General features: G+C 37.5%; 1 protein-coding gene across 2 annotated transcripts in view; it reads right to left on the bottom strand.

Moving 5' to 3' along the window:
- Positions 1-23,260, bottom strand: part of LOC113515270 (unconventional myosin-Va) — a 65,357-nt gene that overhangs the window by 8,618 nt on the left and 33,479 nt on the right. The window contains exons 28-39 of one of the 2 annotated variants that reach the window (XM_052901171.1): positions 20,005-20,034; positions 18,041-18,150; positions 17,293-17,400; positions 11,838-11,937; positions 10,906-11,023; positions 10,298-10,432; positions 9,390-9,594; positions 3,559-3,704; positions 2,596-2,813; positions 1,965-2,114; positions 1,241-1,372; positions 60-176 (exon numbers count right to left, since the gene is read on the bottom strand). In XM_052901171.1, coding sequence (XP_052757131.1) covers positions 60-176; positions 1,241-1,372; positions 1,965-2,114; positions 2,596-2,813; positions 3,559-3,704; positions 9,390-9,594; positions 10,298-10,432; positions 10,906-11,023; positions 11,838-11,937; positions 17,293-17,400; positions 18,041-18,150; positions 20,005-20,034 — 1,569 coding nt within the window. The remainder of the gene's footprint in view (positions 1-59; positions 177-1,240; positions 1,373-1,964; positions 2,115-2,595; positions 2,814-3,558; positions 3,705-9,389; positions 9,595-10,297; positions 10,433-10,905; positions 11,024-11,837; positions 11,938-17,292; positions 17,401-18,040; positions 18,151-20,004; positions 20,035-23,260) is intronic. The other variant, XM_052901172.1, reaches the window with a different exon arrangement.

The raw sequence follows: 23,260 nt of genomic DNA, 5'->3' as shown, positions 1-23,260 counted from the left end.
AAGTTTTTGTATGCAGTAACTATATCTAAATAAAAGAAGTGACCCCGAGGCGTCCTCACCGGTTCCTTGTCGGCGTTGGGCCCGGCCTTCTCCTGCATCTTCTTCTGTATTTCGTGAATGAACTCGCGGGTCACCTTCACCTCATACTCCTCAGCTGGCGTGTACATGTTCAGGATCTGAGGACACGAGGATCATTATTTAATTATTAGATCATTATTATAGTTGGGAACTTTCCACCATGGCCACTGGACAACACTTTTTTTATACAACTTAGAATGGCAAACAAGCTGACGGCCCACCTGATGGAAAATGGTAACCGTCGCCTATAGACACGAGCAGTGCCATGGACATAACAGAGTATACTGTTTCGCCCATGATACCCCCTTTGCGTTGCCATTCCTGAGGACAGATGTTATTCCTTTGTACCCAGTAAATTCACGCCATATCCCACCCTTCAAACCGAAACGCAGCCATGCAAACACAACTGCTTCACGGTTGAAACACGAATGGGATAGAGGTGGCCAAGCAAACGACTTTTGTACAAAGTCTCCCTTGACTTAAGTCAAGTAAAGTCTCTTTGACGATCTCTAACCTCCGGTAGAGCAGAGGTCCCCAAACTTATTGTGTCTACTGCCCACTTTGAGAATAAATTATTTTTTAGCGCCCCCATTTTTTCACCTACTTAAAAACCACTATTACTTCAAGATCAACAAATCACCCCGCAAGCCTCTACACAACGCCTCCATTTTTATCTGGGTCTCTTCCCGCCCTCCTTTAGGCCTGCAGCGTTCACAAGGAGGCGTGATCGCCTACTTTGGGAAAGGCTGCAGTAGAGGATGGCACCTTGAGAAGAAGATTCCATACTTTAAGCTGAAACACAGACCTGCGAGTACAGCTGCTTGACAGAAACGAGAATGGCAGAGCTATACATGCAAAAGACTTCTGTACAAAGTCTTCATCTCATCATTATCACATCAGCCACTGTCACCAACTGTCCACTGCTGGACAGAGGCCTTTCCCTATTGTGGGGTTTTGCTAGTGGCAACCGTAGTTAGGCTTTGGTGATGTTTTAAAAGGAACGTTGCTGTCCATACTTCGAATCTTAAGTTCTCTTAGTCGCCTCTTACTATAGCCACAGGAAAAGTAGGGGGAAGAAGCCCATTCTATGACGGGACCACACGGCAAAGTCTCCTTCTAGTCAATATAAATTCTACCTGGATATTTATTATTGCTGGCTCACCTTGCAGACTTGCATGGCTGTGAGGTCAGCGCACATCTCCACTGTACTCTGGACGTCAGCCATTGACTTGCGCGCCTGGAGCAGCTGCACCGCCTGCGTGATCGGCTTCAGCACGCCCAGGATCTCCTCCACCTGAGGAGTGTCATACATGCGTCATACCCGTGAACGGATGCTGCTTTTATGGACTGGTCTGCTCACGTTTACCAGTTTTAAGTGATTGTGAAAATTCACATAAAAAACACATACAAATATAAATCAATGCTAACAATACACAGTACACATTCATACAATTGTAAAATTATCTTATATATGAGTAAATTAAAAAAAAAAGTAAAAGGCTCTTGAGAGTTATTCTCAGTAAACTACTCCAGCAGTAGAATCGTCACAAGTCTATTTGAATAAATATTTTTACTTTATTAGTGTATTTTATTGTATGTGTATTAGAAAATACACATATAACAATAATACTCATAATATGCACAGTACACATACATTTTTATTTAATATATAACAAACATATACATACACATACATTTAATATATAACAAATTAGCATGGTGTTAGTGGATCATGTGCGTGCTTCTAACGATCATGTAATTTTAGACATAGTACATTTAAATAAATACACATAATGTTAACAGAGATTTAAATAACTTGATTTAAAAATGCTTGTAAACAACCTGGATATACAATTTATAGGACATTAAACATGCGAGGTACTCACGTTCTTCTGTCCATACTCGGCGAGATGCTCCTTGATCCAGGTCTCCAGATGCGAGATGTTGTACCTGATCTGCAGTCCCTTGGCCCAGCAGCACAGGTCCTTACGGAGCAGCAGCTGATTCAGACTGTACGCGCAGATGTAGTAGAATAACTGCGAAGTTATAGTTAAATTTTAACTTTCGAATTGTTTTAAAATGTGTAATTATTAAGTTTAACGATTAGAACTTAACGCGACGCCGTTATAGATACAAATTACCTATTTTTTTTTCTTTAATGGGTGTTTTTTTTGATGGGTGAAAATGGTATGGTAACCCCGCCTGCTCTAACGGAATACGCTGGCGTAGCACCAGTGAAGGGTGATAGATGAGAATGAAAACAGGCCAGTTAGTCCATCATGATGAATTCATCAATTAACCATAAGTTTCCAAGGGAAACCGCGTGAAGGTCGACCTGTCTGGGTGTTTTGCTGCAATATAAACAATGGGATTCTTAATCTCCATTACTAACAGAAATTCAGCACGATGGTTTCCAGGGAAGACCAAGTGGAAATCGACTTAACAAGGTATATTGCTCATGTCTATAGGCGACGGTTACCACGTGATCATGCAGGCGACTTTTGTGGTAAAACTGACCTGTTTAAATATCATAACCCTGAGAGGTTGGTCGACGGCGAAGGTCTGTAGATGCTCGTGTGTGGTGGCCAGCTCCTGTTTGAGCCGCGCAGGTCCCGCCGCCGACGGGGGCGAGGGCGAGGGGCGAGTGGGGCCGGACAGGCCGCTGATCTCCTCGTGCTCCAGGATGGCTGGGATGATGAGCCGCTCTAGTTGCCGCTCGAGGAGGTGAATTAGACCTGGAGGTGGAATTTATCATTAAGTCCTCGCAACTCGTTTGCACCAATTTCAATAAAAAGAAATATCTTATTGGGAAAAGTTGCTTATAGGAGAAAAAAAAAGGAGTATAAAAATACTTACTGTCTGAAAAATATTTTTACTTATTTCTTTTAGGTGTAGTTAGAGGCGACGGGAATTTAAGCTTGCCAAACGTGGCAACTACTAGCAAAACCCAAGGGGCAGGAATATGTTCAGCAATGAACAGTTAACCGCTGATAATGGTAATGATGATTATTGTAAATGTGAAATTTTCAAAGGATGTATGGAGGGATGAATACTTGTTACTTTTTTACGCAAAAATCACTTAATTGATTTGAATTTAAATTCGTGTTTCAACCGTGAAGCAGTTGTGTTTGCATGGCTGTGTTTCGGTTTGAAGGGTGGGATATGGCGTGAATTTACTGAGTACAGAGGAATAACACCTGAGTCCTCAGGAATGGCAACGCATAGGGGGTATCATGAGCGAAACAGTATACTGTTATGTCCATGGTACTGTTCAAGTTTATAGGCGACGGTTACTTTTCATTAAGTGGGCCGTCAGCTTGTTTACCATTCTAAGTTGCATTAAAAAAAAAGAAATTGGGCACACAAGCAAATTATAACGTTGCAGGCGTCCATAGGCTACAGTGACCGTTTACCATCAGACAGGCTGTATGCTTGAGTGGCACCTTCGTGGTATAAAAAAAAATGTGAAAAGTTTCAAACCTTGGTATATCCACACAGAAATGTCACTGAGGACCTGTCTATACTCTGACAGATCGAAAATCCTCAGGCACTGTTGATTCTGGCGAGGAGTGTTCGCACTCTGATATACTGTGTCGCCGCTGTACTGCCGCAGGTTGTTCAATAATCTGCCAAAATATAAATTGTATTTATTAAAGATATAATGAAAGGAAAGTAGTAAACATTGCTATAGGCCTATTTAAGAGGGGGGAGGGAGGGCGTGCCTTCGTGTCCACCTAAAATTTTCTGGAACCCTTTGGTATACTGGTATGCCTGGAAGAGATAGCTTTTAGCGATAAGGTCGCCCATCTACGAAAATGAACAATATGACCACAATTGTGTTATTTTTTGGTAATAGTATTCAATTAAATAGACAGGATGTAATTAAAGGAATTGAATATTTATTACAATTAAATGTGTATAAGATTGTATTGTGCGCTTTTCCTTACACAAATAGACATCTTCATAAAAAAATTAACAGTAAGGTACATTACCTGAATAACTTATTACATACATTGACATGTCGTCATAGTGACATTTTGACATTTTTTGATACTAATAGTTTTATTAGTGATTTTTATTTGACAAAAGATACAATGTATCTTTCTAAATCATCTAAAAATAAAATAGCCACTTTAGTGGCTTATAATATTGACTACATGAACAGTTTACATGGTAAACTTAAACATAAAAATGCTGACATAACAGATAATTCTATTAATATTTGTGACATAAGTACTATGACTGCAGATTTAAACTGCTCACAAAGACAAAGGGAAAGCAATCAGAATTAATAATTGTTCATCAGAACATACAAAGTTTTCCCGGCAGCGAGTTAATTATACAATTATTTTTAGAAAAGTATAATATTGATATTGTCTGTTTCACAGAACATTGGCTTAAAGAAAGCAATATGATGTTCAATTTAAATAATTATAACGTTGTCAGCTGCTTCAATAGAAAGTCAGTTAACAGAGGCGGGTCTATGATAATTGCAAGAAATAATATTAAAGTAAAGGAACGTGCTGACATTGTTAGACTTTCTATTGAGTGTTGTATAGAATTATCTTGTATAGAACTAGAAAATTATATCCTTATATGTGTGTACAGGCCTCCTAATAGTGATTACAATGTTTTTGAAGGGGTGATGGAGGATATTTTAAAAAAAGTATTTAATAGTATTAAAAAAATTATTGTATGTGGAGATTTTAACGTTGATATTCTTTGTAACACACCCACATGTACAAAAATTATTAGTTTATTTCAGTCATTTGATTTATGTCATGTCTTTCATGAACCCACTCGTGTAACTGCCACGTCTGCTACTTGTCTTGACAATGTTTTTTGTAACTGCGAGTATACAGAAAAATTCATAATAAATAAACTTCCTTCAGATCACTGTGGTCAAGTTGTTAAGTTTAGCAGTCAAATCAATAAAGTCAACAATAATAAAAAATCAAAAAGACAAATAAACGTTTACAATATTAATAAATACAAAAGCGCGATTAAAAATAAATTGGATTTGCTGTTACAATCTAGTAATAATCCTGATTATCTTTACACCAAGCTAATTAATATTTTATCCGGAGAATATGAACAATTTTTCAAGAAAAAAGAAGTTCATGTTAAATCTAAATTCACGGAATGGGCAACAGTAGGAATACTTAAAAGTAGAAATATTTTGTTTGATTTATACGATCAAAAAAAAATATCGATTTGATGACAAATTCACCACTTATGTAAAAAATTATTCTAAAATTTTTAAAAAAGTTTGTATTATGGCTAAGTCTAATTATTTTAATAAACAAATTAAGCAGTCTTCTGACAAAATTAAAACCATCTGGAGCATTATAAATAAAGAAACTGGAAGATCTAAAATAGCCTGTAATCAATTTACATTAAATTATGATAATAAATTAATAACAACAACAAAAGATGTAGTTAATATTTTTGAAGATTTTTTTGCTAATATTCCGATTGATATTACATCTTCTCTGGACTCATCTCAATCTCGAGCAAAAAATTACTAGAGACTAATATCGGTTGTTGTTCTTTAAGATTTAAATTTTCACATGTTAGCCCCTTTCATATCATAAAAATATTCAAACAGCTAAATTTAAAAAATACGGAAGACCTTTGGGGCATGTCTGTAAAAGTAGTTAGTTCTTTCATAGATATTGTTGCTCCATATCTAGCCACTATTTTTAATAAATGTATTGATAATGGCGTTTTTCCACATTTAATGAAATTTAGCAAATTAATCCCACTATTTAAATCAGGAGATAAATTTGAGCCAGGGAACTATAGACCTATATCTATTTTGCCAGTTCTAAGTAAGGTGTTTGAAAAGATAATGTTAAATCAAATGTTACATCACTTCAGGGTTAACGGACTGCTTCACAGTCAGCAATATGGTTTCACCGCCGGCAAGTCTACCACTGACGCAGGTGTTGCGCTAATGACACATATTTTCGAATCTTGGGAGAGGTCACAGGATGCAAACCTATCAAAGGCATTTGATTGTGTGGATCATAAAACGCTTTTGTACAAGCTCGAACATTATGGTATAAGAGATAATGATCTAAAATTAATGAGAACTTATTTAGAGGATAGGGTTCAAACTGTAGATATTGACGGTGTAAAATCTAAGGGAGCTAATATTAAGATGGGCGTTCCACAAGGGTCAATCTTAGGCCCCTTTCTCTTTTTAATCTACATAAATGACCTTCCCTTTATGGTAGAGAAAATTGCAGATATAGTGCTGTTTGCGGATGATACTTCGTTAGTGTTTAAAATTGGACGTCAAAGTAATCAATTAGACGATGTAAATTGTGCTATGTCTGCAATATTAAATTGGTTTACATGTAATAACCTATTATTAAATTCCAGCAAAACAAAGTGTATAAAATTTACACTTCCTAATGTAAGACTAATAAATACACAGTTATTGCTTAATGACGAAATAGTAAATTTTGTTAATGATACAGTTTTTTTTAGGTATAACAGTGGACTCGAAATTACAATGGGGGCCCCATATTTCAAAATTGGCCAGTAGACTCAGTTCTGCTGCATATGCAATTAGAAGAATTAGGCAATTAACAGACGTGGCGATATTTCCATAGCATAATGTCTTATGGCATACTGCTGTATATAAATACTATATTTGTTTTACAAAAGAGAGCCATACGTTCTATTTATGGTATGGGTTCAAGAGAGTCATTACGTCAGTACTTTAAAGACTCAAATATCCTCACAGTTACTTCACAATACATTTATGAAAATATTATGTATACACGGAAGAACTTAGCGAGTTTTAAAAAACTCAAAGACTGTACAAGTAGAAACTATATAAATAAGATTTTATAAATGTCGTCTGCACAAAATCAGTAATTCATTCTATGGTAATTGCATAAGATTTTATAATAAACTGCCGGAATCTGCATTAAATCTGACAGAGAGGCAATTCAAATCTTATATTAAACAATTTTTATGTAAGAAAGCCTATTACAGGATAGACGAATTCATAGATGACAACATATCAAGTAAATAATTAGTTTATTAGCATACAACGTTATAATTTTTTTTTTCTCATTGCTTTCTTGATTTAATTGATTAATTTTAGAAATATGAAAGCGTAGCGGTTTTTTGTATTAATTGCCGCATGCATTCTTATGTAAAATGTGAATACTATAACTATCAGATGGCAATTGTGAGTAGCTTTGACGTGGTCTAGTGTTTTGAGTAGTCATTCTCACTAAAATGTCCAGACTTGTGGCGGCGTGGTGGGCCGCATTGGGCTCCCTTATGGTCGAGCGCAGTATGGCTGGTATCCGTCATACTGTGAACGGGTGCTGCTTGTAGACTGGTCTGCTCTAATCACTATGACTGATTTCCTCTTATTAATTGTTTAACCAGTTGGTTATGTATTCAATTTTTTTTTTTTTTGAGTATTTAATTGAATTAGTGCTAATTGGTGGTTTGTATTCACACAATTAAACTTAAAAATGTAAAATAATAATAAAATTATTTAAAAGAGCATCACGCAAGTTTCTTGCTCGTTCTTCTTGTGATGAGACAGCTTTCCGAACGAGCGGTAAATTAAAAAAAATGTAATGACTTTTCAAAAGTGCTTCAATGTAAGTTTATTTGAATAAATGATTTCTATTCTATTCTATTCTATTGTTTTCTAACTGCAATTATTTCTTGTAATTGTTTATTTGTAAAAGTTTACTGTTGTAATCTTTTGGAGGAAACAATAAAGTGTAGGTATCTATCTATCTGTCTATACTGTGTCACCGCTGTACTGACGCAGACTATTCAATAATCTATAGAAATATTAATTTATTTATTAAACTTCTCCACCTGTGGGGGTATTGCCAGTAGTTGCCACACTTGGCGAGCGGGTTGGCAGCCGCAGTTAGACTATGTTTTAAGAGGGACGCTGCTACCAATCACTTGGCCATTATGTATGTAAAATCAAACAATGGTTACGGGTCCTCCACGGTACTCCAATCAAACTGTTTATAATTACTCCTCTCCATCCAAAGATTGTCTGCAAGAGATCGCTCTTAGCGATAAGGTCGCCCATTGTTTTCTCACTGTGATTATTTCTTGTAATTATTTATATTTATAATAGGTTTACTATTGTAATCTTTTGGAGGAAACAATAGTGTCTATCTATCTATTAAAAATCCCTTCTCCACTGCGAAATCCATATTACCCATGTCTAGTTTTTTTTATTGGTGATGATGAAATAGTAACCCCATCTGCGCTATCGGTATACGCTGGCGGGGCACCAGTGAGACATGATAGATGAGAATGAAAAGGCAGGTCAGTTAGCCCATCGTGTTCAATACAGATGGAATTCAGCACGATGGTTTTCAGGGGGGACCACGTGAAGGTTGACCTGTTTGAGTATATTGCTAGCAATGGGGTCCTTAGTCTCCATTATTATCTATAACTATCATCTATAACCTTCAAAAGTATGGCCACATATCTAGTTATCGCAGTCAACTCAAGTGGCTTCCTATCAGGCTACGGAGAAATGTCCACATTCTTACTCTTCTTTTCAATATCCTTTTTAATCCAACATGTCCACATTACCTTCAGGAAAGATTCAAATTTCGCGAAATTAATGTTCGCCTGAGATGCAGTAATGACTTCATTATAGATTTGCCTTGTTTTAATACTCAAAGCTATGCCATGTCATTTACTGTACATGCTGCACGTCTCTGGAATTCACTTCTTAATAACTTAAAGATGGCACAATCGCTGAGATCTTTTAAAGCAGGTATCATAAAATTTTATTCTGAAAATCCCTCTTCATTGAGCTAATTGTGAATATATGTATTTGTTATGTATACATGTATGTATGTATGTATATATATATATATATATATATATATATATATATATATATATATATATATATATATATATATATATATGTGTGTGTGTGTGTGTGTATGTGTATAAGTTTATTTATTTATGTATTAATGTTATATTATTATTCATGTACTTTTATTATTTACATACGTAGGTATATAGAGTTGTTTTTATTGTATTATATCTTCAATTGTTTACTGGGTATTATTTAGTTTAATTGTACGGTTATTACCCTTATATATTCTACAGTTTTCTTTCAGCTTCTCAAAGGTTGACTGTAAGAGATCCCTTTATGGGATAAGTCCGCCATTGTATATTAAATCATTTACCAGTGTTTAATCTGAGTTATGTACAATAAAGATTTTTACAATTACAATTAACAATCCCTCCCCCACCCATGCCTAGTAGCCGATAAAAAAAGTACCAACCTGAGCATATTGGCCAACCAGAGAGCATTATACTCGACGCTGTCGGCCCGTCTCTTCAGGGTCTTCTTGACGCCAGTCCTCACCGCCTTCATCATTTGGTGCATCTTGGGCTCGTCGTCCACATGGTCCATGTGGCGCAGCATCATGAAAATTATGTAAGCCGGTAGACCCGGTAGGAGGGTCACCGCTACTTTGGGCTTCAGATCTGGAAATAGAAACAAGTAGTATATTAGTCTATTAGTCGGTATTTCATAGAAACTAGATTTTTTTTATACAACATAGAATGGCAAACAAGCTGACGGCCCACCTGATGGAGAATGGTAACCGTCGCCTATAGACTATATAGCAGTACCATGGACATAACAGAGTATACTGTTTCGCCCATGATACCAGCCATGCGTTGCCATTCCTGAGGACTCAGGTGTTATTGCTCTGTACCCTGTAAATTCACTGCCATATCCCACCTTCAAACCGAAACACAGCCATGCAAACACAACTGCTTCACGGTAGAAACACGAATGGGACAGAGGTACAAGCAATCGACAGGGAGTTCATCCTCATGTCCTACAGCCTCAATAGTCGCGTACTGCGCGGTTTCAGAGATGTTGCCTCCCACGAACACTCAGGTTGTGGAATGAGCTCCCTGCCGAGGTTTTCCCAAGAGACTACAGCATGGGTTTCTTCGAAAGGGGGGTAAAAAGGTTTCTTCAGGGTCGGCAACGCGCGCGTAACAGCTCTGGTATCGCAGGTGTTCATAGGCTACGGTAACCACTTGCCATCAGGTGGGCGGTATGCTTGTTTGCCACCTCAGTGGTATTAAAAAAGTCTCCCTCCTGGTAAAATATGTATGATTATACATATGTATGATGATATATATGATGATTATTGATGATACGCTCAATACGCACCAGTGGTGAGTTTCTTTATAATGGTGCCTTCATCTTGCACCTTGTATTCAAACATGCCGAGGTACTCGCGCTCCTTCTTACGCGTCACCGGCGCCATCTGCAGTGTCAGAGACGCATTCTGCGGAACTACTGTGTCTGTAAAAACAAATAATGGTATAATATTAGTAACTAGCCTTCAACGGCGACTTTGTCCACATGTTCACTAACCGGTATAAAAAGAGTAATCTGTCTCTCTCTCCTTTATAACTCTCTCTCATTCTAAGTATCTTGAAAATCTATTTGTATTCTATTATTCCTCCTCTATTATATCTCCTCACTCTGTAAGAGTGTGTGCGTGTGCGTGCGCGTGTGCATGTGCGCATGTGAGTGCGTGCGTACGCACGTTTGTGTATGTGTGTGTGTGTCTCTGTGTGTGTGCGTGTGTACGTGCGTGAACGCGCGTGCGTGCGTGCGTGCGTGCGTGTGTGTGTGTGTGTCTGTATGTGTGTGTGTGTGTATGTGTGTGTGTGTGTGTGGGTGTGTGTGTGTGTGTGTGTGTGTGGGTGATGAAGTTTCTATTTCTCTTTTATTTCTTCTCTCTTTATTCTTTCTATTAAATGCGGCCTCACCGCTACTCTCCAAGATGTCGCTGACATCGTCCACGCCGACCTCCTTCAGCTTGTTGACCAGCAGTCGTATCTGGTTCTTGTACCGGCGGCAGCTCTCCGACAACTTGTCCACCCGCTCCTGGTAACGTAACACTGTGTTAGTGCTTCGGTTGTATTTTTTTTTACGTTCGTTACCTCATAACTCAGTCAATTATAAACCTATTTGGGAATTTCTTTTATTATCTGAAAAGATATACTTACCAATTGGTCCAAAATTTTATCAAAATCGGTTCAGTAGGTTAGGTCTGAAATCAAAATAACTGGTTATACCACAATTAACGTCTATTTTTTTTATTTGCAATGTCATCTTTATCATGTTATCCCTTGGGGAGTTTTGTCAGTAGTTGCCAGGCTTGACAAGCGGGTTGGCAACTACAGTTAGGCTTTGGTGACATCTTAAGAGGGACGCTGCTGCCCTTCTATCGACCATTAAGTTTCTTAAGTCGCCTCACCCACGAGAATGAAAGGGGTGGCCCATTTTATATCGGGACCACAAGGCCAGTATACATACATTTTATTAGCAATGGAGTTTGACAGCCCCATTGCTAGCAATATTGCTAATTGCTAAGGGGGGGGGGAATTAAAAATGGAGTCGAAGCGATTATAACCCTATTGCTCCGAGCCATTTAAATGCAATGCTACGAATAGATATCGGTGCCAAATTTAACAAAAAAAAGTAAATTAAAAAAAAATATGTAAATGATTATTAGGTATAATTTCATTTGACGTTACCAAAATATCAACTGGGCGATTAGAGTCGTCAAGTAAACTTTGTCGGGAAAAATTATGTATGGGGGGGCATAAAAATTTTAGAAATGTTTCAAGTGGGGCATGGCACAAAAAAGGTTGAAGGAAACACTGCTCTAGCGTTTAAATTCTAACGAAAATTTTACCTGCAAAGCCAAGCTCTCGGCCGCCAAACGTATGATTTCATTCTGAGAGAACTCCAACGACTTATTCTTGGGCTCCTGACTGAGGTCGGCACTGAGCAACCTACGGCAGAAATACAAGATTATTATATATAATAATAATAAAGTTACCACCAAATATTTACCATCAATTACAGAAAGCCGTAATCCTAAATACATGCCGAATTGTCAGGAAGTTTCTGCAAATTGGACTAGACGTTCCTGGTACATCTACAGTTTAACATAATATTACAAACAGATTACCAGACAAATTACATTTATATTATACAAAAAACATAGCACACAGTTATGCACTTGGCTTAGGCCCGTGTACACCTGTAAAACCGGTTTTAAGCCGATATATCGTAAATTTAATAATTCTTTATTTGGAACAAAAACATTGGTTACAATAATATTAAAAAACGATGAAATCCGCAGAAGTATCAAATTGTATAAAACATTATTATATATACTCAATTCAATTCAATTATTTATTTAACAATACATACATATATAAAACACATATGTCAATTTCTTTTATAATATACATTTCATTTATAATTAATGTAATATGGCGCGACAAAAACTTAATGAATCAATTACATTTTATAATCACCATCTTGGACCATTTATTACTTCTAATTAATAATAAATTGGGGCGAAAGGGATTGTTAGCGGTGCGGTCTAACAGCCCCATTGCTAGCAATGTCACTAATTAGGTCGACCTCCACGTGGTTCCCCCTGGTCGTGGTTACTTCTCGTGGAATTATTCACGATGGACTAACTGACCTGCTATCATCCTCATCTATCGTCCCTCACTGGTGCCCCGCCAGTGTATATATACTAAGAGCGCAGGCGGGGTTACCATTCCATTATCACCCATTTAAAAAAAAAAATCTTAAAACAGAAATATAAAATTATTTTTTTTTCTGGACCATAATAACTATAAAATAATTTTACATTACTTTTTATTTCTAATTAATAATAAATTTTCTATAAAAAAAAATTTAGTTCTCAACCTACATACAAAACGATGTCGTATCATTATTGCGTGTTAGAAATACTTCCTTATTCATAAAAAAAAATAAACCTCTATAATTTTTATTTTTTTAACAATTGTCTCTTTCTTATGCACTAACTTCTCAATTTGAATGAAAGTGACAAAATTGTGTTTATAATTAAAATAGGTTTGTAAGTTTTAGTTTAAATGTATAAGGAGGTAGATTTACGACCCATATCATCATTAGAAATCAACTATGTCATCTATGTATCATCACGCCCAATCCATTACGAGGTAAACAGAAATAGCCGAATGACAAAGGCCTTATAATCATCATCTTCCTACCCTTATCCCAACTATTATTTGGGGTCGGCGTATTATAGTTTTAGCCATGTTACTAAAGGATTTGGCATATAGTTTTACGACCGGCAGCCTGCCTGACGTCAACCCTCTTTGGAAAGGCCTTATATATATAATAATAATATAAATAAAAAATAATACAATATCTTTTGCTTCCACTTTCATAAGTCAACGCGTGCAGAACGCCAGTTAATAGAGTCCAAATCCAAGGTCACTTTCTTAGATATAATACGAGCTTTCCGATCATAGTATGTAAGCCAAAATATATAACAGATAATCTTAAACTATGAAGTATATAATAAAATTATATATCTTATCGTAAATATGTTTATATATTTCTTTTTTTATTTACTCATTAAATTAAGAGCTAAGTGCTTCATCTTCATTGAAAATAGCTTTGAATTATTCGTACTTCGCATGGTACTGATCGAGGCTTTGAGAAGTGCAGATAGTTACACTGTGGCTTTGAGAAGAGCCGATGGTTACACTGTGGCTCTGAGAAGAATCGACGATTACACTGTAGCTCTTAGAAGAGCCGGTCGTTACACTGTGGCTCTTAGAAGAGCCAGTAGCTACACTATGGCTCTGAGAAGAACCGATAGTTACACTGTGATTCTTAAAAGAGTTGCTAGTTACACTGTAGCTCTTAGAAGAGCCGATAGTTACATTGTGGCTCTGAGAAGAAACGATGGTTATACTTTAACTCTAAAAACCGATGGTTACACTGTAAAGAGTGATCGACGATTACAAGATCTGATTATTGATAAGAGCAGATGGTTAGAAGAACTTTTAAACTGTGGCTCCGATAAGAGCCGGTAGTTACACTGTAACTCTAAGAAGAGCCGATAGTTACACTGTGGCTCTGAAAAGATCCGGTGATTATATTACGACTCTGAGAAGAGCTGATGGTTACACTATGGCTCTAAGACGAGCTGATAGTTACACTATAGCTCTGAGAAGAGCCGATGATTACACTATGGCTCTGAGAAGAGCCGATAGTTACACTGTGACTCTGAGAACAGCCCATGGTTATATTATGGCTCTGAGAAGAGTCAATAGTTACACTGTGGCTCTGAGAAGAGCCAATGGTTACACTATGACTCTGAGAAGAGCCGATAGTTACACTGTGACTCTGAGAACAGCCCATGGTTACATTATGGCTCTGAGAAGAGCCAAATGGTTACACTGTGGCTCTGATAAGAATCGATGGTTACACTGTGACTCTGAGAAGAGCCGATAGTTGGACTGTGGCTCTGAGAAGAGCCGAATGTTACACTGTGGCTCTGAGAAGAGCCGATGGTTACACTGTGGCTCTGAGAAAAGCCGAATGTTACACTGTGGCTCTGAAAAGAACCGATAGTTACACTATGGCTCTAAAAAGAGCCGATAGTTACACTGCAGCTCTGAGAAGAGCCGATGGTTACACTGTGGCTCTGATAAGAATCGATGGTTACACTGTGACTCTGGGAAGAGTCGATAGTTACACTGTGGCTCTTAAAAGAGCCGATAGTTACACTGTGGCTCTGAGAAGAGCCGATGGTTACACTGTGGCTCTAAAAAAAGCCGAATGTTGACAGTTACAAAAGAGCCGATGCAGGCTCTGAGAAGAGCCGATAGTTACACTGCAGCTCTGAGAAGAGCCGATAGTTACACTGCAGCTCTGAGAAGAGCCGGTGGTTACACTGTAGCTTAGAAAGGAGCTGACAGTTACACTGCAGCTCTGAGAAGAGCCGATGGTTACACTGCGGCTCTAAAAAGAGCTGATGCTTAGACTGTGGCTCTGAGAAGAGCTTATGGCTACACTGCAGCTTTGAAAAAAGATGATGGTTACACTGCGGCTCTGATAAGAACCGATGTTTACACTGTGGCTCTTAGAAGAGGCAATAATTACACTGAGGCTCTGAGAAGAACCGACGATTACACTGTGGTTCTAAGAAAAGCCAATGGTTACACTGTGGCTCTGAGAAGAGCCAATGGTTACACTGTGGCTCTTAGAAGAGCCAGTAATTACACTGTGGCTCTGAGAAGAACCGATGATTACACTGTGGTTCTAAGAAGAGCCAATGGTTACATTGTGGCTCTGAGAAGAACCGATGTTTACACTGTGGCTCTTAGAAGAGGCAATAATTACACTGAGGCTCTGAGAAGAACCGACAATTACACTGTGGTTCCAAGAAAAGCCAATGGTTACACTGTGGCTCTGAGAAGAGCCAATGGTTACACTGTGGCTCTTAGAAGAGCCAGTAATTACACTGTGGCTCTGAGAAGAACCGATGATTACACTGTGGTTCTAAGAAGAGCCAATGGTTACACTGTGGGTCTGAGAAGAGCCAATGGTTACACTGTGGCTCTTAGAAGAGCCAGTAATTACACTGGGGCTCTGAGAAGAACCGATGATTACACTGTGGTTCTAAGAAGAGCCAATGGTTACACTGTGGCTCTGAGAAGAGCCGATGGTTACACTGTGGCTCTTAGAAGAGCCAGTAATTACACTGTGGCTCTGAGAAGAACCGATGATTACACTGTGGTTCTAAGAAGAGCCAATGGTTACATTGTGGCTCTGAGAAGAACCGATGTTTACACTGTGGCTCTTAGAAGAGGCAATAATTACACTGAGGCTCTGAGAAGAACCGACAATTACACTGTGGTTCCAAGAAAAGCCAATGGTTACACTGTGGCTCTGAGAAGAGCCAATGGTTACACTGTGGCTCTTAGAAGAGCCAGTAATTACACTGTGGCTCTGAGAAGAACCGATGATTACACTGTGGTTCTAAGAAGAGCCAATGGTTACACTGTGGGTCTGAGAAGAGCCAATGGTTACACTGTGGCTCTTAGAAGAGCCAGTAATTACACTGGGGCTCTGAGAAGAACCGATGATTACACTGTGGTTCTAAGAAGAGCCAATGGTTACACTGTGGCTCTGAGAAGAGCCGATGGTTACACTGTAGCTCTGAGAAGAGCCGAAGGTTACACTATGGCTCTGAGAAGAGCCGATGGTTACACTATGACTCTAAGAAGAGCCGATAGTTACACTGTGGCTCTGAGAAAAACCGATAATTACACTATGGCTCTGAAAAGAGCCGGCAGTCATACTGTGGCTCTGAGATGAGCCGATGGTTACACTGTGATTCTTAGAAGAGTTGCTAGTTACACTGTGGCTCTTAGAAGAGCCGATAGTTACACTGTGGGTCTGAGAAGAACTGATGGTTATGCTGTGGTTCTAATAAATGTCGACGGTTACACTAGCTCTGATAAGAGCAGATGGTTATACTTCAACTCTGAAAAAATCGATGGTTACACTGTGGCTCTGAGAAGAGCCGATAGTTACACGTGAAAAGAGTCGACGATTACACTGTGGCTTTGAGAAGAGTCAGGACTAAATAACACCATAGTCATTATGTAACTAGTTACAGTTGAAGCACTAACCAGTATAACTACCTATTTTAATACAATGTACACATAAACGTCGATCTTTGTACACATTAAAGGCGGGGGATCTTGACGAAAGTATGCTAGGTAACGCGGCCATTTTACCACTTCTCCATGACCAGTATACTCGTCAATCACAGTTAAATGGTAAAGCTACAGTCGAGATAAATCATATTACTACGACAGCCGCCTTCAGCTACAGTCGAGATAAATCGTATTACTACGACTGCCGCCTTAAGCTACAGTCGAGATAAATCGTATTACTACGACTGCCGCCTTAAGCTACAGTCGAGATAAATCGTATTACTACGACTCCCGCCTTTAGGCTACAGTCGAGATAAATCGTATTACTACGACTGCCGCCTTAAGCTACAGTCGAGATAAATCGTATTACTACGACTGCCGCCTTAAGCTACAGTCGAGATAAATCGTATTACTACGACTGCCGCCTTAAGCTACAGTCGAGATAAATCATATTACTACGACTCCCGCCTTTAAGCACCAGCCAATACCGATAATGCACGCGGAGTCATCATAATTTCATCTCATAAAAGACCCTCGATATATATTTACATCATCATCATCCCATGATATATATTTACATTTAATATTTAAGTTAAAAAATAAAGAAGAGTTAAGAAGTAAACTCACTTTTGATATTTCTCATTCTCTTCTCTGAGCCGGTCGATTTCAGCTTTGGTTTTCGTAATGTGCTCTGAATAAAACTTCTTCTCAGCTGTCAGCTCCTCTTGCAATTGTCTAGCGTGAAGATATTTTACAATTAGTTTAAACATTATAAACTATGGACCAAGGCATTTAGATAAAGCTGAGCAAAATTCTGTAAGTTACAGAAGAAATAGATTTTCTATTTTTATATTCTATGTTCTAAATTAAAATATTTTAACTTTGAATGAAAAATTATAACATTACTTATGTTTATTTATTGTCATAAACAAATAAAATAAACTTTATTATAGAATAAGAATTTTATATATACATTTACAATCTCGATTGTCCGAACATCGATTATCCGAATATTCGATTATCCGGACTTATTCTTCACACCTCTAATTATCGGTTTAGAAATGGTGTTATGTATTAACTGAGTAAATAGTTACTATGTAATCCATCCATTCTGTTTATAGCTCATAATTTTTTATATCGTATTGTCTAAATGACGTATATGAAACCCTTTACATAATAAAAAAAAATATTAAAATGAAGTTATTATTTGATTCGACTTGGAAATCGATTATCCGGATTTTCGATTATACGGTTTTATTTCATTCGGATAATCGAGATTCTACTGTATAAATTAAAAGTAACAAAAAATTGTTTCCCAAATAAAATAAAATAAAATAAAATCCGACTGAAGGCTGGTCAAAGGCCATATTGATACCTGTTAATTCCCTTCTGCGCTTCGTAAGCGGTCGCCAGTTCTCCATCTTCGTTAATAATGTCCACATCTGATCCGTAGTTGGACGACGCGAGCGACTTTAGATTCACCGTCTGTAAACATAAGGTCGACATTAGTACGATTACAATATGAACAGTAGCAACATAATATAACAAGCTTTAGTTATTTTATTTAAACATTGCAACCAGTTCCTATATAAAGTTATCATTCATTCAATCACTGATTCGTTGATTTAATCATTCATTCATGCGGAAACTTTATACTATAGATTAAGAATAGTACCTGCGGGACATATTCTTTGTACCATTTAAAATAAAAAATAAAAAAATCCCCTTATTCATAAAACTCCTAACGTCTCATCATCATATCAGCTGTTAACTGTCCACTGCTGAACATAAGCCTCCCCCATAAAGGGGGTTTGCCAGTAGCCGGCAGACAGGTTGACAACCACAGTTACGCGTTAGTGACATTTTTAAAGGGACGCTGCTGCCCATCCCTCTGCCTCCCTTAATCGCCCCTAACGACACCCACGGGAAAAGAAGGCCAGCCCATTATATGCCGAGACCACATCTAACGACTACTAAACCTATTTTAATTATTCAAATGTTTTAATCTCTTTTTTTTTGGGCTAAATTCTCAATTTGAACTAATGTGACACTCATCATATCAGCTGTCACTGCAAAATATAAATAAGTTTCCTCCTTGGGGCGTTTTACCAGTAGTTGCCACACCTGGCAAGCGGACTGGCAACCGCAGTTAGCTGCCCATCCCTCGCCTTCCCTTAATCGCCTCTTACGACACTTATAAAAAAGGAAAGGGTGGCCTAATCTATACCGGGACCACGTGGCGACTGTGACAATAAATACCAATAATTAAAATAGATTTATGAATAAGGAAAAAAGTGGCAAATGTTAATTTACAATTTTATATGACATTATTAAATACCTCAGCGTAATAAATTGACATTTCATTTATAAAATATATACAGGTGAAATCAAATTAGCATCATTTGAACAATTTCTCCATGAACATGAATGACTCAAACATTTACATGTTCATGGGGAAAATTTCACGGGGAAAAGAAACGGAAAAACATTTCGTACCTTCCACAGTAACATAAAGTTTCTAACTATCAAATTTAACTGTACATTGTTTTTTTTTTTATTATTTTTCAAGTCATATTCCTTTGTTTAAAATGTTCAGATTCTTTGGTAGAGCACTACCTTAAAAACTATGCTATTTCGATTCCAACCTGTATTTTAGAAAATAAAAAATATATATTACGAAAAAAGCGCATACCATGCAACAGCAAAAGGATGCATGAAATTAAAAAATGTAAAAAAATCAAAATTTTGAATTATAATAAAATATTTCTTACAGAAGCATAAATATTATAAATAAAAATAAATTACACAATTCAATGTCACATGAAACGTCCATATGACTATAAATACTATTAAAACTAAGAAATATAAAAATACATAAAAACAAAGCCATTTTAATGTAATATTCCTTGATTCCGAAACTAGTCGATATTTCTCGATCTAATTATCTCTTACCCCTTTAGGGTCGGCGAAATATGTTTTTATTCATACAACAAATTACAACAAACGTTAAACAAGATTATGACTTTGCGTGTGTGCGTGTGCATATGTGTGCGTGTGCGTGTGCGTATGTGTGCGTGTGCGCGTGTGTGCGCGTGTGCGCGTGTGTGTGCGCGTGTGTGTGTGTGTGTGTGTGTGTGTGTGTGTGTGTGTGTGTGTGTGTGTGTATGGGCACATGCGTATGCGCGTGTAGAATTCTATGCCAGAGATTCATAAAAATTAATAAGTACTAAATAAAATAAAAATATAAACGAAAGAATCTAGTTATTTAACAAAGCTTCAATACAATCATGCATTGATATTTTCGTATCGTGCATACGATTGTTTTAAAATATTACTCACGACATTTTTCAGTGCTTGGAACCATGGTTTCTGTGTTTGGAACAAATAAACATACTTTAGACGACTAAAATAAAACCCTTGAAGTTAGTTTTTTTTTATGGAACTTAGAATGACAAACAAGCTCACAGCCCGCCTGATGGAGAGTGGTAACCGTCGCCTATAGACATGAGCAGTACCGTGGACATAACAGAGTATACTGTTTCGCCCATGATACCCCCCATGCGTTGCCATTCCTGAGGACTCAGGTGTTTAATTCCTCTATACCCTGTAAATACCCAGTTAGTGATACAATATTAGAATTATTTAAAATTATGTATCATAAAAAAACGACTTCTATTATATTTTTTTAATACTACGCAGGTAGCAAACCGGCATATAGCCTGCCTGATGGTAAACGGTCACTACAGCCTATGGACGCCTGCAACACCAGCGGTGTCACATGCGCGTTGCCGACCCTGAAGAAACCTTAAAACAACCTTAAAGAACCCCATACTGTAGTCTCAATAGTACACTGTAGTCTCTAGGGCAGTGTTCCCCAACCTTTTCTGTGCCATGCCCCAACTTGAACATTTCTAAAATTTTTATGCCCCCATACATAATTTTTCCCGACAAAGTTTCCATGACGACTCTAATCGCCCAGTTGATATTTTGGTAACGTCAAACGAAATTATACCTAATAAATATTTATAACTTTTTTTTAATTTACTTTATTTTTTAAATATGGCACCAATATCTTCTTGTAGCATTTAAATGGGTTAAAACCGTAATCATTCCACAGGCTGAGTGTTCGCGGTAGAAAATTTCTTTGAAACCGACAACATTTTTTATAAAGGAGACTGTAACATTTTTCCAAAATTATTTGGTTCGCGATTGGGAGACGAGAATAGCTTAAGCGTCTTAGTTGACTTAAGCTGCGATTTGATACAGCATAAATCTCTAAAAGCTATTTAAGTCTTGCACGCGTAATTTGTTTTGACAGTGCTTCGAGTGCTTATGTTTCACAACAGCAAGAAGGTGATATGTATTTTTTTTTGATGGGTGAAAATGGTATGGTAACCCCGCCTGCACTAACGGGATACGATGGCGGAGCACCAGTGAAGGGTGACAGATGAGAATGAAAACAGGCTAGTTAGCCTATCATGATGAAATCATCAGAAATTGACCATGATAGTTTCCAGGGAGAACCGCAAGGAGTTCGACCTGGTTGGGTATATTGCTACCAATGGGATTCTCAGTCACCATTACTAACAATACCTTTCCCCCCTGTGAATTAGTATTTTTTTTTTTATTTACGGAATAGTAACAAAATGGTAGCCCCGTCTACACTATACCGTGTATACTGGCGGGGCACCAGTGAGGGACGATAGGTGAAAATAAAAAGGCAGTTCAGTTAGCCCATCGTGACAAATTCCACTAGAACTAACCACGATGGTTTCCAGGGGGAACTATTAATTAAAAAAATTTCCACGCTTTTACGATCAACCCCTGTTTTTTAATTGCGAGTTTTATATAACGCTGTAGGGTTGCATGTCGGCGATCGAATATAATAATTGTAGTACGATAAATTTTCATGTATAGTTCTCGAAATGATGAATATGGTAAAACAACGTTTGCCGAGTCAGCTAGTATAATTATATGTATGCCTAATGTAACTTGTTATTAAGGGTATGTTTATTTACAGGTAATGATGACATTATGGAGTGCGCAGGCGCCTACGCAACGCGTGGCTGATTAGTGAACACTGTAACTTATTACCTTACTGTGATAGTTAAAACTACTTCGATTAACAGGCAAATCCATAAATAAAGTCTTCGATATGTAAACCAACTGTGGCATTTATAATAAACTAATTTTTTTTCTTTAATTAAACTCCATTATTCAAACCATGATAGAAAACAACAATACTGTATCACTTGCCACTACTGTGTAAATACTGTGTCAGATAATTTACACACAGACTGACAAGCGGATACGTTAGTTTGCGAATGGATTCCGCATTTGTAACCGACTTCAAAGATGGGAGTTGTCAATTTATACATACAAACACATCTGTCACGCCTATCTCCCATTAGGGTAGACAGAAACAATGGAACGCCAAATGCTTCGATTCAAACAGACCTCTTTCGCTTCTTCCACATTCATCAATCTTTTCATACACGCTCGCCGGTTACGGGTACTTTTGATTTGGCCCTTCTTCAGCACTACGCCTATTTGGTCTACATACGTCCGTTCACATTCTTGCTCGATAAATCTCTTTCGTAATTCTTCTTTCATCATCCTCTCCAAATGGCCAAACCAACGCAACATTCCTTTTTCGATTTTTGCCACTACATTGCGTTTCAGTCCACACTTCTCTCTAATCACACTGTTTCTCACTCTATCTTTTAATGTAATACCACACATACTTCTCAAACCTCTCATCTCTACAGCATTTATCTTACTTTCATGCTTCTTCTGCCATACCCACGATTCGCTTCCATATATGTGTATGGAAGCGAATTTAAAATATTAATACGATATACGGAACCCACGGTACAGAGTGTGTTTTCAAAGATTTTTTTTATCATCGAGACAAGATATACCATCATATATCATATCAGATACGTGATAAGCGACAGGAAGTACGTAATCATAGTATGTAATCATAGAATACAAGACAACAATAATTTATAGCAGAAAAAAAAACTCAGCAAAACCAGTTATTTTAAATTTACAACTACCGGAATGGATTTTGATAAAATTTCTTTAAGATCAATCTGTAAGTATATGCTTTCAGATAAAAAAAGAATTTTCCAAATCGGTTCACAACTGACGGAGTTATGAAGTAACAAACAAACATAAAAAAAAAAATACAACCGAATTAAGAATCTCATTGTTTTTGAAACCGATTGAGAAAAAAAAACGCTGCCCGCCTCTGTCTGTCTGTCCTACGTATTTTGGTGTAAAACGTATTTTGGTGGTCAGGTCGACCATCTAATTTTTTTATGTTATTTAGGATAATAAACGAAGCAAACAAGCTAACGGCCCGCCTGATGGAGAGCGGTAACTGTCGGCTAGACACTGTGATGTCGATACTTCTTGTGCACAGACATTCCTGAGTACTACTTACTTAGTATAATAGTTAGTATAACACTTCGTAATATAATACAGACTGGGGGGGAAAGGGATTATTAGTAATGGAGATTGAGAATCCCATTGCTAGCAATATACCCAACCAGGTCGAAAACTATCATGGAATCTATCATGGTTAATATCT

This window comes from Galleria mellonella, unplaced genomic scaffold, assembly GCF_026898425.1.
Source record: "Galleria mellonella isolate WM207_F2 unplaced genomic scaffold, CSIRO_AGI_GalMel_v1 utg746, whole genome shotgun sequence".
NCBI lineage: Eukaryota > Metazoa > Arthropoda > Insecta > Lepidoptera > Pyralidae > Galleria > Galleria mellonella.
This window is presented reverse-complemented; position numbering and strand designations above follow the sequence as displayed.